We start from the raw sequence: 22,312 nt of genomic DNA, 5'->3' as shown, positions 1-22,312 counted from the left end.
AAACAAAGATGCCCAAAGCTACTTCCAATGTTACAAAAATACACAGTGCAATACCTATATATTCTCTTGAAAAAGGGTCATTTAGTTTAACCCTTTGGCCAAAGCGATTTAAGCCTGCAGCCAACTTCAAGGCATGACCGTTAGCAGGTCCTAACACTCCATGAGTTAAAGTAACATCGCCAAGTATTTTCTCATTCTCTAATGTCCTTTTTTTTGTTTTGCAATATGTATTAATCTCTTCATTTGATCCTCACATTAAATCTTTAGAACTTGAGGAAGGACCGCGGTCATTCTTTTAATCTGTCAAAAACATTTTATTCTATCACAAAAGGTAATTTCTTTAAATTAAGTACTCAAGTGTAATATAGTAGGCGTCTTACCATTTGATGAGTAATTGACCCCAGCATTCCAGAATTTGTTCAGGACATTCTTTGGACACATCCCCAGTGCCACTCCAGAGTTCATTGTCACTTTCTGAACAAAGACAGAAAGATTATTTTTATGGAACCTGGTTTCATATGGAAAGACTTTTAAAAGCATTCTTTGCATGACCTCATGCAAGACATGATGTGGACTTTGGAGCACCGAATGACAAGGATTTCAGTAAGAAACTGTGTTTTTATTGAACTGATTAACCATCTGAGGTCTTAATGGAAAATTCACATACTACAGTACCTCACAAAGGTGATGAACTAGCGCAGGGGTGGTGGTCAATTCCAAGTCCTCAATGGCCACCAACAGGTCAGGTTTTCAGGTTATATCTCTGCTTCAGCACTGGTCGCTCAGTCAACGACTGTGAAACAAGAGATATCCTGAAAACCTGACCAGTTGGTGACCCTTGAGGACTGGAGTTGGCCACCCCTGCCCTAGGAATTCTTCCCTACCTTTTTCACCCTTGAGTCACTTATTAATGTGTAAATCCTATCATTAATCATTTGTTCTTGTATAAGTCCTTTAGTTTACCGGTAATAATAAGCTAAAATAGCTCACTTCTATTTCAAAATACCTGCTTCAAGAATACATCCCTCAATTGCTCTGAGATTAAATATAAAAGTATGTATAATCTTTGGATTATATTGGGTAGTATGATTTTACAGGTCCTCGTCTAGGGCTAGGTCCCCGCTGCAGCCGGCGGCGTGCGCGCGCCTCTCACCAGCCCTTTACCTCCTTCCTAGCTGTCCCCAGTCCCTCTTCGCTTCCTGCATACTGTGACGCGTCAGCCAGTAGGGGCTACAACAAAATGTTGTTCATGTGCGGCGACGCGTCACATGGTGTGCAAGGGAGCCAACCAGAGAGTATATATATATATATATTGACAGAGCTTGAGAAAAGACCTAGGGGTCTGAAACGTACATCGCTCTGGAGTTTGACTGCTTGATGACTTTTGATTAAAAAATATATTTGTTCAACTCGCGAGTGCTGCGGGGAGATATATATATATATATATATATATATACACACACACTGTTTTTAGAGCAAAGTTTTGTCCAAATGAGGTGTATAGAGCTGTGTCATTCTATGCTTCATCCAGCCACCTGGTTTATTATGAGGGGGATGTTTGAAAAAATAAAATAAATCTCTCTCAATCTCCCTCTCTCGCACTGTAAGGCTGTATCCCCACTAGCGCTGAGCGCGCGGTGCTTGCGGCGGTTACTTACATATATAACTATATGTAAGTCCCTGCGCGTGCTCGTGCACACACGCGCTCACCTGGCGCTTAAGTAAACAAAAAAACTATACTTACCAGCGCGCTCAACTATCCGCAATGCCCCTCCCCCACGCGTGTACATGCAGGACACCCAGCGTTCATGCTTGGAGCGCTCTCCAAGCATGAGCGCGGCCAGCGGGGACTCAGCCTAATATGGGCAATACTATGCATATAGCCTATGCTTGTGGATCCGTCATGGCCACGACACCCACACCTGAGAACTCTGCCTGCAGACCGCGGTCTAGCGCTGTGCACGCGCCACCAGGACGTCAGGCGCGCGCGCAGCAGCCTCCAGCAGGATCGTAGCCTAGGTTGTTGGACGATTGATTGGCTGTTGGGTAGTTATGTTATAAATAACCATTTAGAATAGAGCATTATACCTTCAGACAAAAGTCAAACAGAAGACTTTACAGCTTGGTGTGGGAAAGCTTCAAAACTCAACTTAGAACCACAAAGAAAGAGTTAAATGTCAGAGAATACTGCAAAGCAGATAGAATAAATGAGTGTAGCTGCAGGTGTGCTCAACTGGAACATTTCAACCTATAAGCAGCTGTTAACTAATAGGTGCAGGGTACACATTCTACACAAATGTTGTATGTGTGGGTAAGGGCACATATGACCCCTATCCTACATAAGAGTTCACAGTGTCTAAAAAGAGGTCCTCATACATTACACATCAGCAATTGCCATAAAATGCACAAATACCATATAATAATGAGTTGATCTCATATATTGCTAATATAGCCCCTAGTTTTTTTTTCTTTTTAACGAGGGAAAGTGGTTCAGTTTTATTTAGTCCAGAAATGTTCAATTCGTTTTCACATGATCAGCGCACCCTGTGCATGTAAACATTACGCCATTCCTCAGAAGAAGGAGCCTCAGCATTTAGAGTTGGTGGGTTGGGGGGATGGGGAGGATCTCACCTGTTCTTAAATCAACCTAAAAACAAAATCAATAAATGTAAGTTCTTTTATTTTGCCCCCTTTTTTTATTTTTATTTTTTAACTCATGATGATTTGATTCAAACCAGTGCACGTCTCTCCTTTTGACTTCACTTGCTTTCAATTGGTTGCCACTGTTCAAAAGTAAGAGATCTAAAGCAGTGATATGAAGGATAATTTGAAGTAATCCAATATGTAAAGAGCCTTCCCATGAACACATGCCTGTGAAAATCAGTCTTTATTTGTATGATCTGGAACTTCTGGGTCACATATCTCAAAGGGCAAATTATTTATGCCATCATACTCAAAGCTTGTGAGTGACGTAGTTGTGTCCATCATTACTTTACGTCACAATATATATATATATATATATATATATATATATATATATATATATATACATATTAAGTCATAATGCAACACATTACATAGCTACCAAAAGTTGTTTATCATAATCATCAACATAATTATACTTCAGACTTAAAAATAAGTGAGCAGCACAATAAGCAAAATCCATAATCATCCATAAAAGAACAAGCAAGGGAAATTAAGCAGGGTGTTGTGTAGAAGATCATTATATCCTCCCTATGAGTCTATATGAGTCTGTACCAATCTGCAGAGGTGCAAAATAACTGATGCTAATTATTTTGAATAGGTAGCTACATGACAAACAAACAGTCCAACATCTTGAGAACACGAGTCATCTAAGAACTTATGTCAGTTGTAACAATAATCAGCCCTTTGACCCAATGCAGGCCTGGGAATCAGCAGGGGTCACTCATGCTCCAGCACATTTTGGTTACATTTGCACGTGGCAGCCTTTTAACACTGACTCTGTATGACCTTCTCAGGGGTATACAAAGGTACTGTGTTTTTCTGAAAAAATACCAAGCAGATTATATTTATGTTGAGAGTTTGGCCATTGGGCGAATGTTTGATGTAAGACACATTTCTGTTTTGCAGCCTTGATCCACACCTGAAAAACCACTAATTATGGTTAAGCTGATAAAACTAAAAGAATATGGAGCCATCACACGTTTTCTCAAGTTGACTTTTGACGTATTTAAATGGAGGTATTTAAAAGGCCTTCCACTCTATTGCCAAACACCTGCAAGATAAAATAAAACCTAATCTATAGGCCTCAATTATGGCCTGTACATTCGCAGAAGAGTATTAGGGTATGACAATGCCCAGCTAGTCTGCATCTGCAGGGCAGCTGTTCTAGTTGAGAAGTCATCGTTTCCATGCCTTGCTCCCATTACAAATGTAGCCATGGCTGGTCCAGGGCTATACTTTCTGCCTCCTGCCACTTAAAGCTGCAGTTCAGTCTCTTTTTTATTTTATTTATTAAAAAAAATTTTTTTTTACTTCAATAGTTTCATGTGTGCAATCTCTAATTACCTAAAGAACTGTATAGCTGCAGGTCAATTCGTTCTCCATGTATTGATAGGCAAAATTTGGTGACATAATTAGTGAAGGGATCTGTTTTTCTTCTGCTTCTGTCTCTCAGTGGAAGCTCATGAATATTCATGAGTACTCCTGCACTGACATGTGCTAGAGGGAGGGCAGGGCTGACAAAGGGGTGTGCCAGGACATGAAGGGGCAGTGCCTTAGCAAATGGCTGTTAAAATAGAATACAAGAAAATTGGTCTTTCAAAGTTGTTTTTTTAAAAACAGAAAATGCGAAAAGTATTTTCTTACTATAGAACGGATTTATTAAAAAAAACCACACATGCAGGATATTGACTGAACTGCAGCTTTAAGTCCTAGTATTACTTCCTGGTAAAATATTTTATATCTATAAATAAATAAATACAGGCAGAGTCAGGCTATCCTGTGGGGTTTACTCCCCCCCCCCACCACCCCCCACATGCCGCCTCTCTGAGTGACTGTGGTGGAGGTGAACTGTGTCTGTGTGTAGCCAATCATGGTGCAGACCTTGTGACCTTTCCCTCTGTGCCTTAGGCTGAGTCCATGGTCAGCGACTATCCGCTGACCCGCGCTGACGCTTGTCAGTGAGCCCCTGCAGCCGCAATGAGAGTGGCTTTAGCAGGGGCTCGCGCACACTTCCGCAGGCATGCGGAAGCATAGCCGACAAGAAGCAGCGCTACACAAATATTGTGCTCATTGTGGAGAGCTACTGAATCTACTTGCCTCAGATATCAACACGGGTGTCTATATGTTCTACTGCACACTGGCAGCTGTGTAATAATAATGAAAATAGTATGCCTTTCATTGCAAAGGTACACTGGTCTATGTACAATACAAAAAATGTAGAATTGTGAAGACGTAAAGGTGTTCTTGTGCTTATGAGACTTCATGGTACAGGCGGTCCTCGATTATCAGAGGATGTTTGAACTGGGGCGCTCCCTAAATTGTGCGGCTAAAAAATGCTACAACGCCTTTCCTCGATTATCCACCGGAATCCGTCCTGCAAACCACCATCGGATAACGAACCCATATTAATTTGCAGCGGTGAGCGTCCGATAAGCAGTTCCGACGTCGGATAATGCGTCCAGCGGACTGCATTATGCAGCGTCGGATAAGCCGTTCCACGGAAAGCAGACCGTCGGATACCGAGGACCACCTGTATTAAGAAAACTGTCATATTTATGTTTCTTTAACAAACATGCTAAACGTAAAAGAAGGACTTGTCACATGGCAGCTGAAACATGGTATAGCATATCAACCATGTTCAAAATGCCTTCCTTTAAACAAAGTAATAAAAAAAGTAAAGGGGAAAAACTGTGAGCAAGTGTGAGCTCTGAACATTTAGAAGGCAGATGCATTGAGTGAACAATGTCTTTGACATTCATCACACCAATTAGGTTGGAAAAAGAAATGAAACCAGAAATGACATTGATTCTGTAAGGTGAAGACATATATAGTGAGTTATGGTATATACTCCGTAAACGACATTGCTTCATCTTTTATAAGGTATGGAGCGATGCCTTGTGGAGGCCAGCGGCAGGATGTTCAATACATCTCTAGTGATTCCACAATAAAAAACAATAGGTAGCGCTAATACTAATATCTATCAAAACATATGCTCTAGAAATAATGAAATAAATTGAATTAACATAAAAAGTGTAGCAGCCTAGATACACCTCTGACCCCTGGTCAGACAAGAGTAATGGTACTGGATGGGTATCAATGGCGCTAAACACATTAGAGTGGTAAATAAATTAAATATACAACCAGATGGGATGGAGGGATGATCTCAGCCGGCGTGAATCAAACATGAAAAAAGAAAAAGAAATACATAGTGTGATACTGTTAAGACTCTAAAAAAACAAACAAACAAACAAACAAACAAAAACTGGCAATGTTGCTGAACCACACACTAGACTAAAAAAGATGAATTTAATACATTATAAAAACATACAGTACAATTAAGCACAAATAGACAAAGTTATAGGACCCAATCGATTCTGCCAGATATCGATTGGGTCCTATAACTTTGTCTATTTGTGCTTAATTGTACTGTATGTTTTTATAATGTATTAAATTCATCTTTTTTAGTCTAGTGTGTGGTTCAGCAACATTGCCAGTTTTTGTTTGTTTGTTTGTTTTTTTAGAGTCTTAACAGTATCACACTATGTATTTCTTTTTCTTTTTTCATGTTTGATTCACGCCGGCTGAGATCATCCCTCCATCCCATCTGGTTGTATATTTAATTTATTTACCACTCTAATGTGTTTAGCGCCATTGATACCCATCCAGTACCATTACTCTAGTGATTCCGCACCATTGATCTCGATTAGGGCTGCTTTTTGGCCTTTGGCTACTGTGAAGTGGAGCAGTTTAAGATCTTGCGCGACCTGGTTCGACCACGTTTTCTTTGGAGCATTTCGGTCGTGTGGTGTTGAGGCACTGATATGGTAGTCTGGTGATGTTCATACGGCAGAAGTGGCCAAACCACCTAAGTCTTTGTCGCTTAATGTACTGGTAGATTGTGGATTGTTTTTGACAGGCTAACTGTACATTTTCGTTTTTCCACCGGTCTCGTAGCTTAATATGGAGAATGTTACTAATACATCTTAGTTGGAATCATTCAAGTAGGTTCATATTGCTTTTGAGTAGTGTCCATGTTTCTGAGCCATACAGTAAAATGGTGTGTATTGAGGTGTAAAAATTCGCATTTTTGTTACATTTGTCATGTCCTGCTGGTTCCACGAGCATTTCTTTAAGGAGTCGAACGCTGCAGAGGTGCTACCGATGCGGCTTTTGAGGTCGTTCGTAGCTGCTATGCTTTTGTTATCAATAGACCCTAGGTATTTGAATTAGTCCACTCGCTCGATTGTTTTGCCGTCCAGTTGACGTTGAATCTGTTGGGTATTGGTAAATATGTATTTCGTCTTTTCCGTATTCATGGATAATCCGAGCTTCTTTGCATTGGCTTGCATGTCGTTCAAAGTTTCTTGTGCCTCTTGGGCTGTATCCGCTAAGAACACGATGTCATCGGCGTATACACGGTCCGTGAGGAAAAACTCGCTTCCCACTTGTACGCCAGGCCTGTCTTTAAATATATAGTGAGGAAGATATGCATATGTCTAATGATAACTATGAACAGCTGTATAGGATCTCATTATTGTATGTCTTTATTTATATAGCGCCATAAATGTACATAGCGCTTCACAGTAGTAATACATGTGGTAATCAAATAAATAACAGATAATATAAATAACAGATCATGGGAATAAGTACTTTAGACATAAAAGTAACATTAAGGAAGAGGTGTCCCTGCCCCGAGGAGCTTACAGTCTAATTCATTAGGGGATTTATAGTCATTAGGGGTTTATAGAGCTATAGTGCTTAAGTGAAATGAATATGCATTTTATATATACACTAGATGTATTTATTTTTGCTATGCAACATGCAGTGAGTTCACCTGCTTTACAACTTGTATGAGACAAGTGTTGGGATGTGTGTTCTTAAGTTGAAGAAACGCCAGCAATGATAATAGACATGAAAGAGAACAGCACTCTATGTTAATATTTACTGTGCAGTATCTTTAAGACCTGGTAAAAGACATAACTAAGCTTGTAATAAATGTGGTGTCATGCAAACAGGTTTCTTACCTTCCTCTGGTTCTTCTTCCTCCTGTGGGGACAGTAAACCACTCATTGGGCTGAATGGAATCTCTTCTACCTCAGACTCGCGCTGCAAACTCACAACCTCATAGATTGCATCTCCGGCACTTTTGCTTCCAGACTTGGAGGAAGAAAAGAAAACAACATGACATTAATAAAAGTAGGATCAGCAAGCAGGAAAAAAAATCTGTTTAATGGGCAGTTCCTCACAGGACCAGTTGGAAGAGTGCTTTTCAACTAGTTTTGAAAAGGGACTGAATTGGAACGCATTTCAGAGTAGAAGGTCCAGAAAAACGTGTGTGTGTGTGTGTGTGTGTGTGTGTGTGTGTGTGTGTGTGTGTGTGTGTGTGTGTGTGTGTGTGTGTGTGTGTGTCTATGTGTGTGTATGTGTGTGCTTATATGTGTGTGTGTGTGTGTGTATATGTGTGTGTGTGTATATGTGTGTGGGTGTGTGTATATGTGTGTATATGTGTGTGTATGTGTGTGTATGTGTGTATATGTGTGTGTGTGTGTGTGTATATGTGTGTGTATGTGTGCGTGTATATGTGTGTGTGTATGTATATGTGCGTGTGTGTATGTGTGCATGTGTGTATATATATATATATATATATATATATATTATATATATATATATATATATATATATATATATATATATATACGGAAATAGCCGTGTTAGTCCAGTTGCAATAGTGCTGAATAAATGAGTTCTTCAGTATTAGGTGATACCTTTTTTTATTTGGACTAACAATTTACTCCACTGTGCTTATATGGTAAACTAACACAGACATTTTGTATCTTGCACAACCCCTGTCATGCCAACATATAAGAATATTACCGTAATAACGTCAACCGCTAATACTTGCGTTTTAAGTTAATTCTGCAAAATAGTACAATACTTCCAAAAAGTATTGTTCTAAGGAAAAAACCTCAACATTTGGGACACAAACACTGCTACGTTTTTAGCCAATATAATACTATTGTATCTAAAAGCAAAAACTCTAAAGGGGGGGAAATGAAAATCATACATATAAGAAAATATTTAACGTATCAAGGTACAATTCTTATCTTAAAAATTGTTGTGTAAATATTATAGGCAAGTGGACATGAGAGCTTGCATTTCTAAACACAAGCTAGTCAATAAATATATTTAACACACAATATATAGTATGAATCAAAAACTGACCAAATTTAAGCTCAATACAAAAAATAGTTTATTCTCATGTATATCTATATTTATATAGCACCCACAGTCTACTCAGCTCAGTACAGGAAATTATAATACCATAAATGCAACAATGTCAGACAATAGGAAAGAAAATCCGTGCCCCGGAGAGCTTACTATTTAAGGCTGCGTCCATAGAGGGGGGGAGCCGCGTTCCTCTGCGCTGAGGCTTGTCTACGCAATCAGGAGCGAATGCATGAACTAGCAGACGAGCCAGCGTGCGTGATCGGGAGGCGGGGCACTGACGTCACTGGGCCAATAGCCCGCGAAGCGCCAACGTCACGGCTGATTCGCTCTGATTGGAGGTTCTGCCGTCGGCTGAAAATCCCTGCGCCTCAGCACGCCTGCGGACGCTCGCGGGAGCCCCCTCTCAAGGCATCCTCATTGAGGATGACGGGGCTCATCACGGAGCGTCCGCACGGCTCAGCGCTGACTGTCCTTCTATGGACTCAGCCTAAGTGGTATGTTGGCAAACTTACAGAGACAGCATGTGAGGTAAATGCAGTAGATGGCAGTGTTTGGCCACAATGGTTGGTAGGAGTGACTGTGGGTGTGGGACAGTAGTCATGAGTCCAGGCTATTGAAATGCTTCATTAAAGGTGAGTTTTAATGTTTGACAAAGGTGGGGAGAGAGGATGCTTGATGTATACTGATATACTGAGTGTGAGAGAGTTTAAAGCGAGAGAGAGCGCAGTAGAGGTGAAAGGGGTGCAGAGGAAATGGTTATGGTTAGAGCGCAGGAGATGAGCAGGGGCATAACGAGAGATCAAAGTTGATATGTGTAGACGGACGTTCACAGAGGTACACAATTTGGAGACGTTTATAATGTGAAATTATAATAAGGCTTTATTGTGCCTTTTCCTTTTCATCAGGAAATCCATCCAAACACAGGGGGGGGAACAAAGCTTCTATTAACTTGGGAGTATTTCTATTGAAACACTATGCAATAATTCACATCTCCCTTAGTCAAGCATTTCTCGCAGCCCAAAACATATAGCATGAAATAAGCAGATATAAGCAGTCTCTTAAGAATAAAAGTCTTATCTGTTTCTTGGAGGGAAAATCTTCTCACTTCCTGGTTCAGCTTCAAGTGTAGTAGTTTTCCCTGTGTCTTGAAATCAGCTCTGCTGGGCAGAACTCAATACTGGTCAGCTCCAGAGATCTGGGTTTCTTTTGGTCAGTCTCTCCTGGGACTCAAGAACCTCTGCTCTGTCTCTCCAAAGGTCAGCTCTCAGTCAGAGCTAAGGAGAGTCACGTCCTGTCTGAACAGACAGGTTTTTGTAAACAATCTAATCAAGCAGGTGGTATTTAGTAATTAACTACCACACTGCTAGATTAAATGCACATTACTGAACAGGGATAAGTCCCCTGTTACATACCTCCCCTGTTTGTGGGAAGCTCGGGCTTACCACGGCCAAAGCCCATCCTTCCACTCTCATTCTAGATATCTCTGTGACTTGAATGAGAGTGGATGGAGGAAGAGAACCCTCTGTCCCGCTGGGATTGGAGCCCTTTCTCCAGTTTATTTTTGTCTCCTCCCGAAGATGCTTGAGATCAGCACTCCTCAGTCGCTGGAGGAGGACTTTTTCCACGTAAAGTCTTTTTATCGCGTGCGCGGTCTTGAGATTTCTGATGCATCGGACACTCCTCTTTTTGTAGACAAAGTGTATGGCAACAGTTGTAGAGCAGTTAGGACTAGCCCTTAGAGTTTTCTGCTCTTGAAGTGGTCTTTCTGCAGCTTCTCCACACCACGGAGTCACCAGTTCAGCTTCTTCAGCTAAGGATTCTTCTGGATTTGATTCTGCACTCCTACCTCTGTTTGTTGCCTGTTGGGCAGCTGTAGGTTTGGCTAGTGCTTTCTTTGGTGGCTCAAACTTCGTAATTTTGTTTTGAAGTTGCATGGAGTCCCCAACTCTCACTGTACCCTTGTCCTTAAGGGCATTAGTTACTGTGGGATACTGGTACTTGGGCAGAGCCAATACCTTTTTCCGTATTGGAGGAATCTGTATCAGAGTCTCCTTCATATTCTGGAGCTCTGTAATTTTTGCCGTCAAGGTTGCCGCTGCGTCTGTTTTCTCCTTGGTGTACTGACTCAAGGGAATGGAACAGTCTCTCTGCTTCAGTTTCTCAGCCTTCTCACGCTCCCTCTCATACAGAGTCACCTGGTATCGAAGCTCCGCTTCCAACGATGCTCTGAAGACATGCAGCGTGGCCTTTAGCTCCTCATACTGCTCTGTGGGGACGTACTGGGTATTCAGATGTTCCTGCAGCGCTTGTACCTCTTTAGCATGCTGCAGTTTTTCTTCCTGTAGCGTTTGCTGCTTCTCCTCAGCATACTGGAGGAGTGTACGCAGACCTTGCAGTTGGTTCTGCAGTCGGTGCTCTGCATCAAATTTTTCCTTGACTTCTTCTGTTAACTGAAAATTTTCTTCTTTCAGTTTTAAGTTTTCTCTTTTTAATCTTGAATTTTCTCCTTTTTCAGTCTCTGTATTCTTCAGAGCCTCTTTGCAGTCCTCCTTCCATTTACGCACATCTGCTTTGAGAATGACAATCTCCTGGCGTGAGACTTCCTTCTCTAGGTTGAGGGTCTGAAGCTCCTTCTGAGAGACTTTGAGATCTGTTTCAAGATTACCAATAGTTTCTTTAGCAATGTCCAGCTCCTCAGTGAGACTGTGTAGTTCCTTTCTGGAAACTTCCAGGTCTGTGCGGCAGCTGTTGGTCTCATGATGTGAGGCATCAAGTGCTCTGCGGAGCGTCTGAACCTCTTTCTGAGATACGTCTACGTCTGTCCGGACACTGTTGACCTCCTGTTGTGAGGCATTCAGCTCTATGCGAAGAGTGTGAACCTCTTGCTGGAAGACTGTCATCTGCTTCAGTGCCTCCTCATACTTCCGCTTTAGCGTAGCCACCATTTTATCAGATTGGCTCTGCTTTTCATCCATGGCGGAAATAGTAGCCTTTGCAGTATCTAGCTCAGTCTTGAGATCGTCCAATTCTGTCCAGGCTAAAGAGTAAATTGTGAGTTCATCTTTTTGTAGCCTCACATTATTTTTCTGTAGCTCAGCATTATTTTTTCTCTCTCTTCCTAATTCTTCACAGAGCAGATCACAGTCATGCCTGGCAATTTTCAGGGCGTCTTCAGGGCTGGTCAAGGGATCGTCACTCACTGGTTCCGGCTCCGCTTCCCTGGGATGACTTGTTGAGGGTTCCTCACTGTTGGCACCGGACAGACACTTCTTTGGGGTACACGACTTCTGCCTTGGGCCCTCTGGATATTTGGTTAACCGTGGGACGAATTCTCAATTTTCTCTAGGCTGCAGGGCAACTCGGTCCCCCTTTTCCTACACAGGATCTGCGGACGTGTCTGTTCCTTCCACGGTAAGTGAAGAACTGCTTTTCTTTTTCTGCCTTTTTGATTTGGATGACACAGTCCCTTCAGGGATATTGGGGTCTCCATCTTCATTTGAAATTTTAGCAGCTTCATTATATACGCCAGGCTTTTCTTGCAGTTGCTTTAGCTGACAGAAATATTGGGTGATCTGCTGCTCCCGCTATGTCTCCTGTTGATCATATTCGTCATCAAAGGGAGCTGTCTTTTCTGTTCGTGCCGAGTTCAGGCACACCCACCATTCTTGGGGTGTTTTGTGGGTGTGACTCGGTTCGGGTTCCCCGTAAAAGATCTCTTCCTCTTTATTGGACTGGAAGGGCCACTCTTCCGTGGGGTAGGGTTCATTACAGGAATGCTGCATCTTGTCCTCCATTTTTAGGCTATCAGGTGTAATTTTCTTCCTGACCTCAGGAGGCGCTATTGCAGCTGTTGCCACTGTATTTGCTAGGACCCCCAATTATGGTAGTCCTACAGATGGGCATATTTTGCTTGTAGAGGTCGTAGCTCTCACAGGCATCTCTGTAGACTTTTCTTTCTTGGGTAAATTTTACAATATCAGCAGTACTGTGCATGCATTTTCTCTCATCAGGTATACAAGTTGTGCAGTTGCTAGGTAAAAAAAATCTATTTGCTTTACACCATTTTCTTGCAGGGTGCAATCTCCCCGCTTCAGCAACAGAATTTGGTTTTCTGTCCGAGTTCAGTAATTTTCAGTCTCATCTTTGGGTATTATGGCATTCACACTTCACACTTTGGGTGTCTGTTTTTGCTCCCAAGATATATATAGGCAGACTTTTTTACTTGCAGAAAAAAAACATTCTTTGCAGTGGACTATTTCTTTCATTCCCAGCAGGGTGACTCAACATTCAGCAAATGGTTTTGAAAAACCTTTTACACAGTTCAGAAATCACTTTTTCCCCTATAGGGCAATTTTACACTCAGCATTTGTTTGCTAAAAATTCCCCTGCTTCAGCACAGTCTTGTATCAATTTTCACACTTTTCTGCCTATACTCCATTCACAGCTGGTAGTCCTATGCGGTGTGGCAACCTTTATTTGCAAAATCAGTACCACTCGTGGGTCACCATCTGTATTCACTGGTTCAGCGAAACTTTTGAAAACAACAAACACCTATCCCTTTTCAAGGGCTGACTCACTTCTTGAACCCTGACTATGGCTGAAAGGCAAAACCCCTATTTCAATGACCATATTACACTTTGTGAGAGGCAAATTAAGGTTTAGCTACTTCAGCAGTCTCTTCTGGGTTTTTGTAAGTTTCAGTGCAGTGTGGTTTCAGTGGTGTGTATCCCTTTAATTCCGATCTCTGCTGCATGAGGTTTTTTTTTTTTTTTTTTTCTCAGACTGTTTGTAGGCAAAAAGCATAAAAAAAAATTCACATAAAAATCTCCGGTCCTTTTTAACTACAAAGACACCTCTTATCCCACTTCAAACACCATATGTAGACGGACGTTCACAGAGGTACACAATTTTTGAGACGTTTATAATGTGAAATTATAATAAGGCTTTATTGTGCCTTTTCCTTTTCATCAGGAAATCCATCCAAACACAGGGGGGGGGGGGAACAAAGCTTCTATTAACTTGGGAGTATTTCTAGTGAAACACTATGCAATAATTCACATCTCCCATAGTCAAGCATTTCTCGCAGCCCAAAACATATAGCATGAAATAAGCAGATATAAGCAGTCTCTTAAGAATAAAAGTCTTATCTGTTTCTTGGAGGGAAAATCTTCTCACTTCCTGGTTTAGCTTCAAGTGTAGTAGTTTTCCCTGTGTCTTGAAATCAGCTCTGCTGGGCAGAGCTCAAGACTGGTCAGCTCCAGAGATCTGGGCTTCTTTTGGTCAGTCTCTCCTGGGACTCAAGAACCTCTGCTCTGTCTCTCCAAAGGTCAATCTCAGTCAGAGCTAAGGAGAGTCACTTCCTGTCTGAACAGACAGGTTTTTGTAAACAATCTAATCAAGCAGGTGGTATTTAGTCATTAACTACCACACTGCTAGATTAAATGCACATTACTGAACAGGGATAAGTCCCCTGTTACAATATGTATGAAGGAGCAGATGAGTGAAGTTCTTTAAGGGAAGTAGGAGAACTATGTAAGTGATTTGAAATTTGATGGGAAGCCAGGAGAGGGATTTAATAAGGAGATCAGCAGAGACTGTTTGGGGAGAAAGTGAAATTATTCTAGCAGCAGAATTTTGGACACATTGCAAAGGAGAAAGATGTGAGGCAGGGAGGTCTATTAGCAGTATGTTACAATAATCTAGACGGGAGAGGATAAGGGCATGCAATAGAATATTAGCAGTAGATTGAAAGAGGAATGGGCAGATCTTGGTAATGTTACGCCGTGATTATACAGAAAAATGCTGGCGGCAGCACATGGTGGGACGCCACGTGGCTCCAAAACAAAATACATCAATCTAATTCAAGTAAATATACTTGTCGCGGCGTGCGCGTTGCCTGGAGCTGCAGGGCGGGTGACTAGAGAGGAGATAGAGGATTTTGTTATTGGCCGCCGACGGTCATGTCACGTGAGCTGTCCAGCAAATGACGGCGAACCACTCATAGCCACGCCTCTGCGCCTCCTCTGCTGCTCTTCTCGCCTGTCTCCCTGGAATAATCAAGATGCCGCTTGGCGGCAGCGCAGGTTGACGTCACAGGATAGCGCTACCACCATGCAGCTTTTGGTATACTCAAGGCCTTAAGGAGTAAGAAGCGATAAATTCTAGCTATGCCGTGAATATGAATTGGGAAGGAAATCCTACTCCTAGGCAACGTGCTTTGGCGACAAGATAGATGGTAATACCATTTACTGTGAAGGAGAAAGGGGAAAATAGGTCAGATATAGGAGGAAATATGTGGAGCTCTGTTATAGACATCTTACGTTTAATGCGACGGAGAGCAATCCATGAGGATATAGCCAGGAGGCAATCTGAGACTTGTGACTGGAGGGTAGGGGTGGACAGCTATATTTGCGTATCATCTGCATAGAGATGATACCTAAAGTCAAAGGATTTGATGAAAGTATGTAGAGAGAGAAAAGGAGAAGTCCCAGAACAGAGCCCTGGGGTACAGCAATAGACAGATCAATAGAAGATATGTTTGCAACAGAAACAGAGAATGTGCGATGGGAGAAGTATGATGAGAACCAAGATAGAGCTTTGTTGCAGATACCAAGCGTTTGGAATATGAAGAAGAGAGATTAACAGTATCGAAAGGAGCAGAGAAATAGAGTAGTATTAGTAGGGAAAAGTGACCGTGGGATTTTGCTTCATGAAGATCATAGGTTACTTTAGTAAGCACAGTCTCTGTTGAGTGAGCTGTACGAAAGCTAGGTTGTAAAGGGTGCAGGTGGGCATGGGAATTAAGAAAGTTGATCATACAGGAAAACACGAGACGTGCAACAGGAGGGAAAGGATGGTAGCTAGTAAGGCAAGTCGGGTCAAGGTTGCTTTTGAGAATAGATGTGACCACCACATTCTTAAAGGAAGAGGGGAAAGTGCTAGAGTTGAAGGAGGTATTAAAGATGTGGGTGAGAGTGGGTACTAATGCAGGAGTAAGAGTTCTGATAAGGTGAGGTGACAGGATTGAGAGGGAATGTGGTAGAGGGAGAAGAGAAGATCAGCATAGAAAATTCCAACTCTGAAAAGGAGTCAAGAGTGGAAGAAGGAGATTTAGGCAGAAGCAGGGAGGAGGGGGAAGGGACAGAAGGAACCTTCCTTGTGGATAGCATCCACCTTGCCTTGAAAGTAGTAGGAAAGGCTTGAGAAGAAGTGAAGGACGGATGGGAAGTAGGAGGTTGGAGAAGGGAGTCAAATACAGAAAAAATACAGCATTAATTGGATTCGTGAGTGTTGATGAGTGAGGAAAAGTAGTGTTATACGGCCTTAGAGAGAGCAGAATAAAAATAGGAGAGGAGAAATTTATAGTGCAGAAAATCAGCCTGAGTGTGAGATTCTCTCCATAGGCGTTCAGAGGCAAAGGGCAAAGGCAGCATGTTTGCGAATTTAGTCAAGGCCGTGGGTTAGAGGGAAGGGTGTACCAGAGCCTGGAAGGGACATATAGATCAAGAGAGGACAGACTTGTAAGAGTTGATAAGATTGTCAGTTTCAGAGGAAGGTTAGAGAGAAAAGAGGTTAGAGTTTAGGGTAGATATTAGAGTATAAAGGTCAATGGAGCAGAGGTCTCGAGAGTAGCGAGTAGAACAGTTGAGGGTGATGAGTGGTGGTGAATAATAGGAGGTTATGGTAGGGAGGAGATAGAGACATCAGATAAGGAACAGTTTATAGTAAAGACCAGGTCTAAGTAGTGACCATCCTTGTGGGTCCTAGAATGAAGTCCATTGGAGGAGGACAAAAGGAGAGATTAAAGAGAGCAGTCGAGGTGACTGAGGGATCATCAGGGAGAAGGAGTGGCTCAGTGAGTAAAAGCACGGAGTTTGAAGCAGGGGAACCTGATTCAATTCCCAGTGTCACTTTATCTCCCTGTGCCTCAGGCACCTAAAAACATAGATTGTAAGCTCCATGGGGCAGGGACCTGTGCCTGCAAAATGTCTCTGTAAAGCGCTACGTAAAACTAGCAGCGCTATACAAGAACACATTATTATTATTAGTATGACAGTTGAAGTTCTCCAGTAAAAGGATAGGAGATTTGGTTTAAAGAAAGAAGGAAAGTCAGGATTCAAAGTCAGAAATAAAAGGAGGAGGTAGAGGCTGTAGAGGCAGGTGGTCTGTAGATGACTGTCACACGTAGAGAGGATAGAAAATCTGGGTGAACCTCAAAAGAAGAGAAAGAAACGGAGAGAGGCATGGGGTGGAGTCGATATTGGCAGCGGGAGCAAAGGAGGAAACATACCTCTACCGCCCATTGAGTGCAAGAGAGACCACCGAATAGTCATGTTGTGAAAGCCAGATTTCTGTTAGAGCAAAGAGGTGAAGAGCATGAACGCAGAAGAGGTGATGTAGAACCAGAGCTGTCAGGAAATAGCCCTGACATATTTTCCTAAACATCCCTCTCTCCCAGTTCCTTTCTCTGTCCACTGGGTGTGCTGCTGTTTTCTATCTGCTCTGGGGTTCCTCTGTCTGTCTCCTTTTGTTGCTCCTGTCCTCTGTCCTCTAGTTTCCCGTTTCTCCCTTGCCTTTGTTTTGCGATCTTGACCCCTTCTGTTGCAGCCCTTATCTGACCTGTTCCCTGTAGTCCTGATTACTTATTAAAGGCCTGTGCCAATGATCTGGCTTGTCCCGTTTGTTCCCTGATCTCAGTCCCTGCTCCCTAGTCTCAGTTCCTGCTCCCCTGCCCTGCTTTCCTGTTGCAGACCCCTGCCTGGACCCCCGACTATCCTGCTTGCTGCCTGCCACCGAACCCTGCTTGTGTCCCCAACAGTCCTTGCCTGCTCCCTGCTGTTCCGGCCACTGAGGTCCTACCCGCTCCAGGAGTCTCCCCTTGACCGAAAACAAAAGCCACTTCTGGACCTCGCTGGAACAGATCCATCACCTGCCTGCTTCAGCAGACCCCTTCCGCTTGCGTTGGGTTGAAGATAAGAACGTTTTTTTGGTGTTTGGAAATCCCATTTGGGATCCCGAAGGTTTTTGTTGCCGCAAAGGGTTCTGCAGAGTTTTTTGTGCCACTTTGTCCCCGAGAAGAATTCCCTTTAAAAAAAAAAAGCCTTCCCTGCATTACCTGTTATCGCCATTTCAGAGACTCAGACTTTCATTCCCTGGACAAGGCTTGTCTCTCTCTGCATTTCCGAGTGGGCCACTGCAGATTTTCAGGCTTGCAGTTCTAAAGACTTACTTTGGATTTCTTTGCTTGGGTATAGCACTGCTGGTTCTTGGGGTTCCCATTTCAAAAACAAGAGTACTTCCATTGTTTTGATGCTATATGCCATGATTTCTCTGTAATCTGTGATCTTCCTATGCTTGGTTCTACGGTTACAGATCTAACTGCAAGTGTCTCTGTCTTTAGTTTCTCGTAATCTGTGATATTCCTATGCCTGATTCTAAAGTTTCAGATGTAATTGCAAGTTTCTGTCTATGGTTTTCCCTGCAATTTATGCTATTGCTGAGACTAATGCTAAGGTCTCAAATCTAAAGGTCAGCTCTCCAATCTTGTCTCCTTGTTGTGCATAATATTTCTGTTGTTCATTTCAATGTTTCTGCTTTAAAGACACATTTTCTCTTTACTGGTTTCTTGGGAAGTTTGGTTTCCCCATGTCTGAAGCTATGGCTCCCATTTTGAAAACAGTCTTGAGCAATAAATGTGAACACAGTACCATAGATTCTTCAGAGTTTCTCAAGGTAAAGAGAAAGAAAAAGAAGGGTGGCTGTTCAATTGTGGTGGAAAAGAAAGAGGATGCCCTTAACCACGGTAAAGATGCCTTAACTCAGACACTTCAATCCGCAGGGAAAGAGACTGATTGCCTCTGTGGACGACTAGATAAAGAGCAAGAGGCCAAGGCTGCACTACAAAAGTGTCTGTCCACAGCAATTGCTAAATGCGTATTACAGGAAAAAGAAAAGCATCAGTTGGAGAGTAACATAGTGATCATGTCAAGTAAGCTGGAGAAGGCTTACTAAAAACTTCTCTCTCTCCGATTTCTCCATTTCCCCTTTTCCTCTCTCTGACCATCACCTCATCCTCTCTATCTCGCTTCTCCCCTTCTTCACCTCCGTCTACCCCCCGGCTTTGCAGAAACCTGCGCTCTATTCACTTACCTGACTTTGAGACCACTATACACTCCTCCCTCTCAGCTCTGCTACAGACCCTGACAACCTGGTCAGGAACTACAACTCTGCCTTGTCCTCCACTCTTGATCTACATGCCCCGCTTTCTCTCTGCCGCACTCGCCCTTCTAACCCTAGACCCTGGTTAAATTCCCACACGCGCATGCTGCGTTCCTCCACTCGTTCCTCTGAAAAACTCTGGAGGAAGTCTCACACTCTCGCAGACTTCCTTCACTACAAATTTATGCTATCCTGTTTCAACTCTGCCCTCTCGCAAGCTAAACAAGCCTACTTTTCTGCACTAATCAACATGCACAAGTCTAACCCACGCCGACTGTTCTCTGTCTTTGATACTCTAATCAAACCACCCTCAGCTGCCTCTCCTTCCTCCATCTCCGCTCAGGACTTTGCTGACTATTTTAAGGAAAAGGTGGAATCCATACGTCAGAACATCCCCTCTGTTTCTTCCTCCCATCCTACACCTCTTCCTAACTCTCCTCCTGCCTTCCTTGACTCTTTTTCCACTGTCTCAGAGGAGGATGTGTCGCTGTTGATCGCCTCTTCTCCCTCTACCACTTGCCCTCTTGACCCCATTCCCTCCCATCTCCTAAAACCTCTTGCTCCTACTATAATCCCTACGCTCACACACATTTTTAACTGTTCCCTCTGCTCTGGAACCTTTCCATCCTCCTTCAAACATGCAACAGTCATATAATTACTCAAAAACAGCAAGCTTGACCCTACCTGTCTCTCTTACTATCGACCTGTCTCCCTCCTGCCTTTTGCCTCTAAACTCCTTGAACGTCTTGTATTTCTCGCTTGCTCCATTTTCTCAACACCTATTCTCTCCTAGACCCTCTACAATCTGGCTTCCGCACTGCTCACTCCACGGAAACAGCCCTCACTAAAATAACTGACGACCTCCATGCTGCCAAAGACAGAGGTCATTACACTCTGCTCATATTACTCGACCTCTCTGCAGTATTTGACACCGTGGACCACCCTCTTCTCCTTCACATTCTCCATACTCTTGGTATTCGGAACAAAGCTCTATCCTGGATCTCATCCTACCTCTACCATCGTACTTTCAGTGTCTCTTCTGCTAACACCTCCTCCTCCTCTATTGATCTCTCTGTGGGGGTACCACAAGGCTCTGTCCTGGGACCTCTTCTCTTTTCTCTGTATACACTCTCTCTAGGTGACTTAATAACATCTTTTGGGTTTAATTATCACCTCTATGCTGACGACACACAAATATACTTTTCAACACCCGACCTTACACCTGCTGTATAAACCAAAGTTTTTGAATGTCTCTCTGCTATATCATCCTGGATGGCCCTCCGCCGCCTTAAACTCAACATTGCTAAAACAGAGCTCCCCATACTTCCTCCCAAACCTAGCCCTACTACCTACTTCCACGTTACTGTTGGAAGTACGATCATTCACCCAGTAGCCCAAGCACGCTGCCTAGGGGTCACACTCGACTCCTCTCTCACATTTGCCCCTCACATTCAAAACATTTCTAAAACCTGTCGCTTGTTCCTCCGCAATATAACAAAGATACGCCCTTTCCTCTGTTGCTCGACTGCTAAAACTCTGACTCAGGCCCTCATTCTCTCCCGTCTTGATTACTGTAACCTCCTGCTGTCCGGCCTTCCTGCCTCTCACCTGTCTCCCCTACAATCTATCCTAAACACTGCTGCCAGAATCACTCTACTCTTTCCGAGATCTGTCTCAGCATCTCCCCTCATGAAATCCCTCTCCTGGCTTCCGATCAAATCCCGCATCTCACACTCCATTCTTCTCCTCACTTTTAAAGCTTTACACTCTTCTGCCCCTCCTTACATCTCAGCCCTAATTTCTTGTTATGCACCATTCAGACTCTTGCGTTCTTCTCAAGGATGTCTTCTTTCTACCCCCTTTGTATCTAAAGCCCTCTCCCGCCTTAAACCTTTTTCACTGACTGCCCCACACCTCTGGAATGCCCTTCCCCTCAGGACCCGACTAGCACCCTCTCTATCCACCTTTAAGACCCACCTTAAGACACACTTGCTTAAAGAAGCATATGAATAGCACTGTGGATAATACTGGACACATGATACATAAAGCTTGGCCCCCTGCAGACGCACTTACCAGAACTTCCTCCTACTGTCTCTGTACGTTCTCCCTACCTACCAATTAGACTGTAAGCTCCTCAGGGCAGGGACTCCTCTTCCTTAATGTCTAAAGCACTTATTCCCATGATCTGTTATTTATATTATCTGTTATTTATTTGATTACCATGTGAATTACTACTGTGAAGCGCTGTGTACATTAATGGCGCTATATAAATAAAGACATACAATACAATACAAGGCATACACTGATGCTGCCCAGGACCAGGGCTCCATTGATAACCTCAATACAGCTCTGGAGGAAATTGACAGGCTTAGTACAGAGCTTGAAGCCTCTCAATAGAAATTTCACGAGCTTAATACAGCGCTGAGAGCCTCTCGGGAGGAGATTTGGTACTTACTGTAAACACAGATACTGTACATTCTGTGTGAGGCCTTCGAAGGGTTGTATAGTGGGTTTGGAACTATAAAACAAATGTTCAAGACACTCTCTGTCCAAGCCAGTGAAGGAGATAAGAGACTCCATGAATTAGAAGAGAAGAAACAATTGGCCCAGGAAAAGTTAGACGTAAAGGCAACACTGCAGAATGCAGAGAGAGTGCTGCAAGAAGAACGTGTCTCCCTGGAGCAGCACACACAAGCAGAGAATATGCTGCAGAGCCTTCTGTTGATGCCCTGATCTGACCTGACCCCTTTACCCCTGATTACTTATTAAAGGCCCTTGCCTATGATCTGCTTGTCCCTGTTTGTTCACTAATCCCAGGTCTCAGTCCCTGCTCCCTAGTCCTTTAACCCAGCCAGGACATTATTGGCCAGTAATACCCTGTTCTGAGGGAATTATTACTATTATAGGCTAAAAGTAGGCTTTTTTTTTTTTACTTTATCTTTTTTTATGAAAAATGTAATAAAAATAAACACTTTTGTAGTCATCTTGATATTTAGCAGCATGATCGTCTATATTCTTATGCTTTTACTGCACGTTTATTAAAATGAAATTGTACATACACACAACCCCCCTCTATATAGAAACACTCTGCACACCCATCTATATACAAAACCCACCACTATATACATAAACACACTGCCGCCCCACCTCTCTACACCCA

The 22,312-nt window shown here is 42.9% G+C and overlaps 1 protein-coding gene across 8 annotated transcripts in view; it reads right to left on the bottom strand.

Annotated features, from left to right (window-relative positions):
- The window catches only part of RABGAP1L (RAB GTPase activating protein 1 like), a 318,905-nt gene that overhangs the window by 213,800 nt on the left and 82,793 nt on the right, over positions 1-22,312 (bottom strand). For all 8 annotated transcript variants that reach the window (XM_075616671.1, XM_075616673.1, XM_075616670.1 and 5 more), the window contains exons 11-12: positions 7,731-7,863; positions 381-474 (exon numbers count right to left, since the gene is read on the bottom strand). In XM_075616671.1, the coding sequence (XP_075472786.1) occupies positions 381-474; positions 7,731-7,863 (227 nt within the window). The remainder of the gene's footprint in view (positions 1-380; positions 475-7,730; positions 7,864-22,312) is intronic.

Source organism: Ascaphus truei, chromosome 10 (genome assembly GCF_040206685.1).
Source record: "Ascaphus truei isolate aAscTru1 chromosome 10, aAscTru1.hap1, whole genome shotgun sequence".
NCBI classification, from domain to species: Eukaryota; Metazoa; Chordata; class Amphibia; order Anura; family Ascaphidae; genus Ascaphus; species Ascaphus truei.
This window is presented reverse-complemented; position numbering and strand designations above follow the sequence as displayed.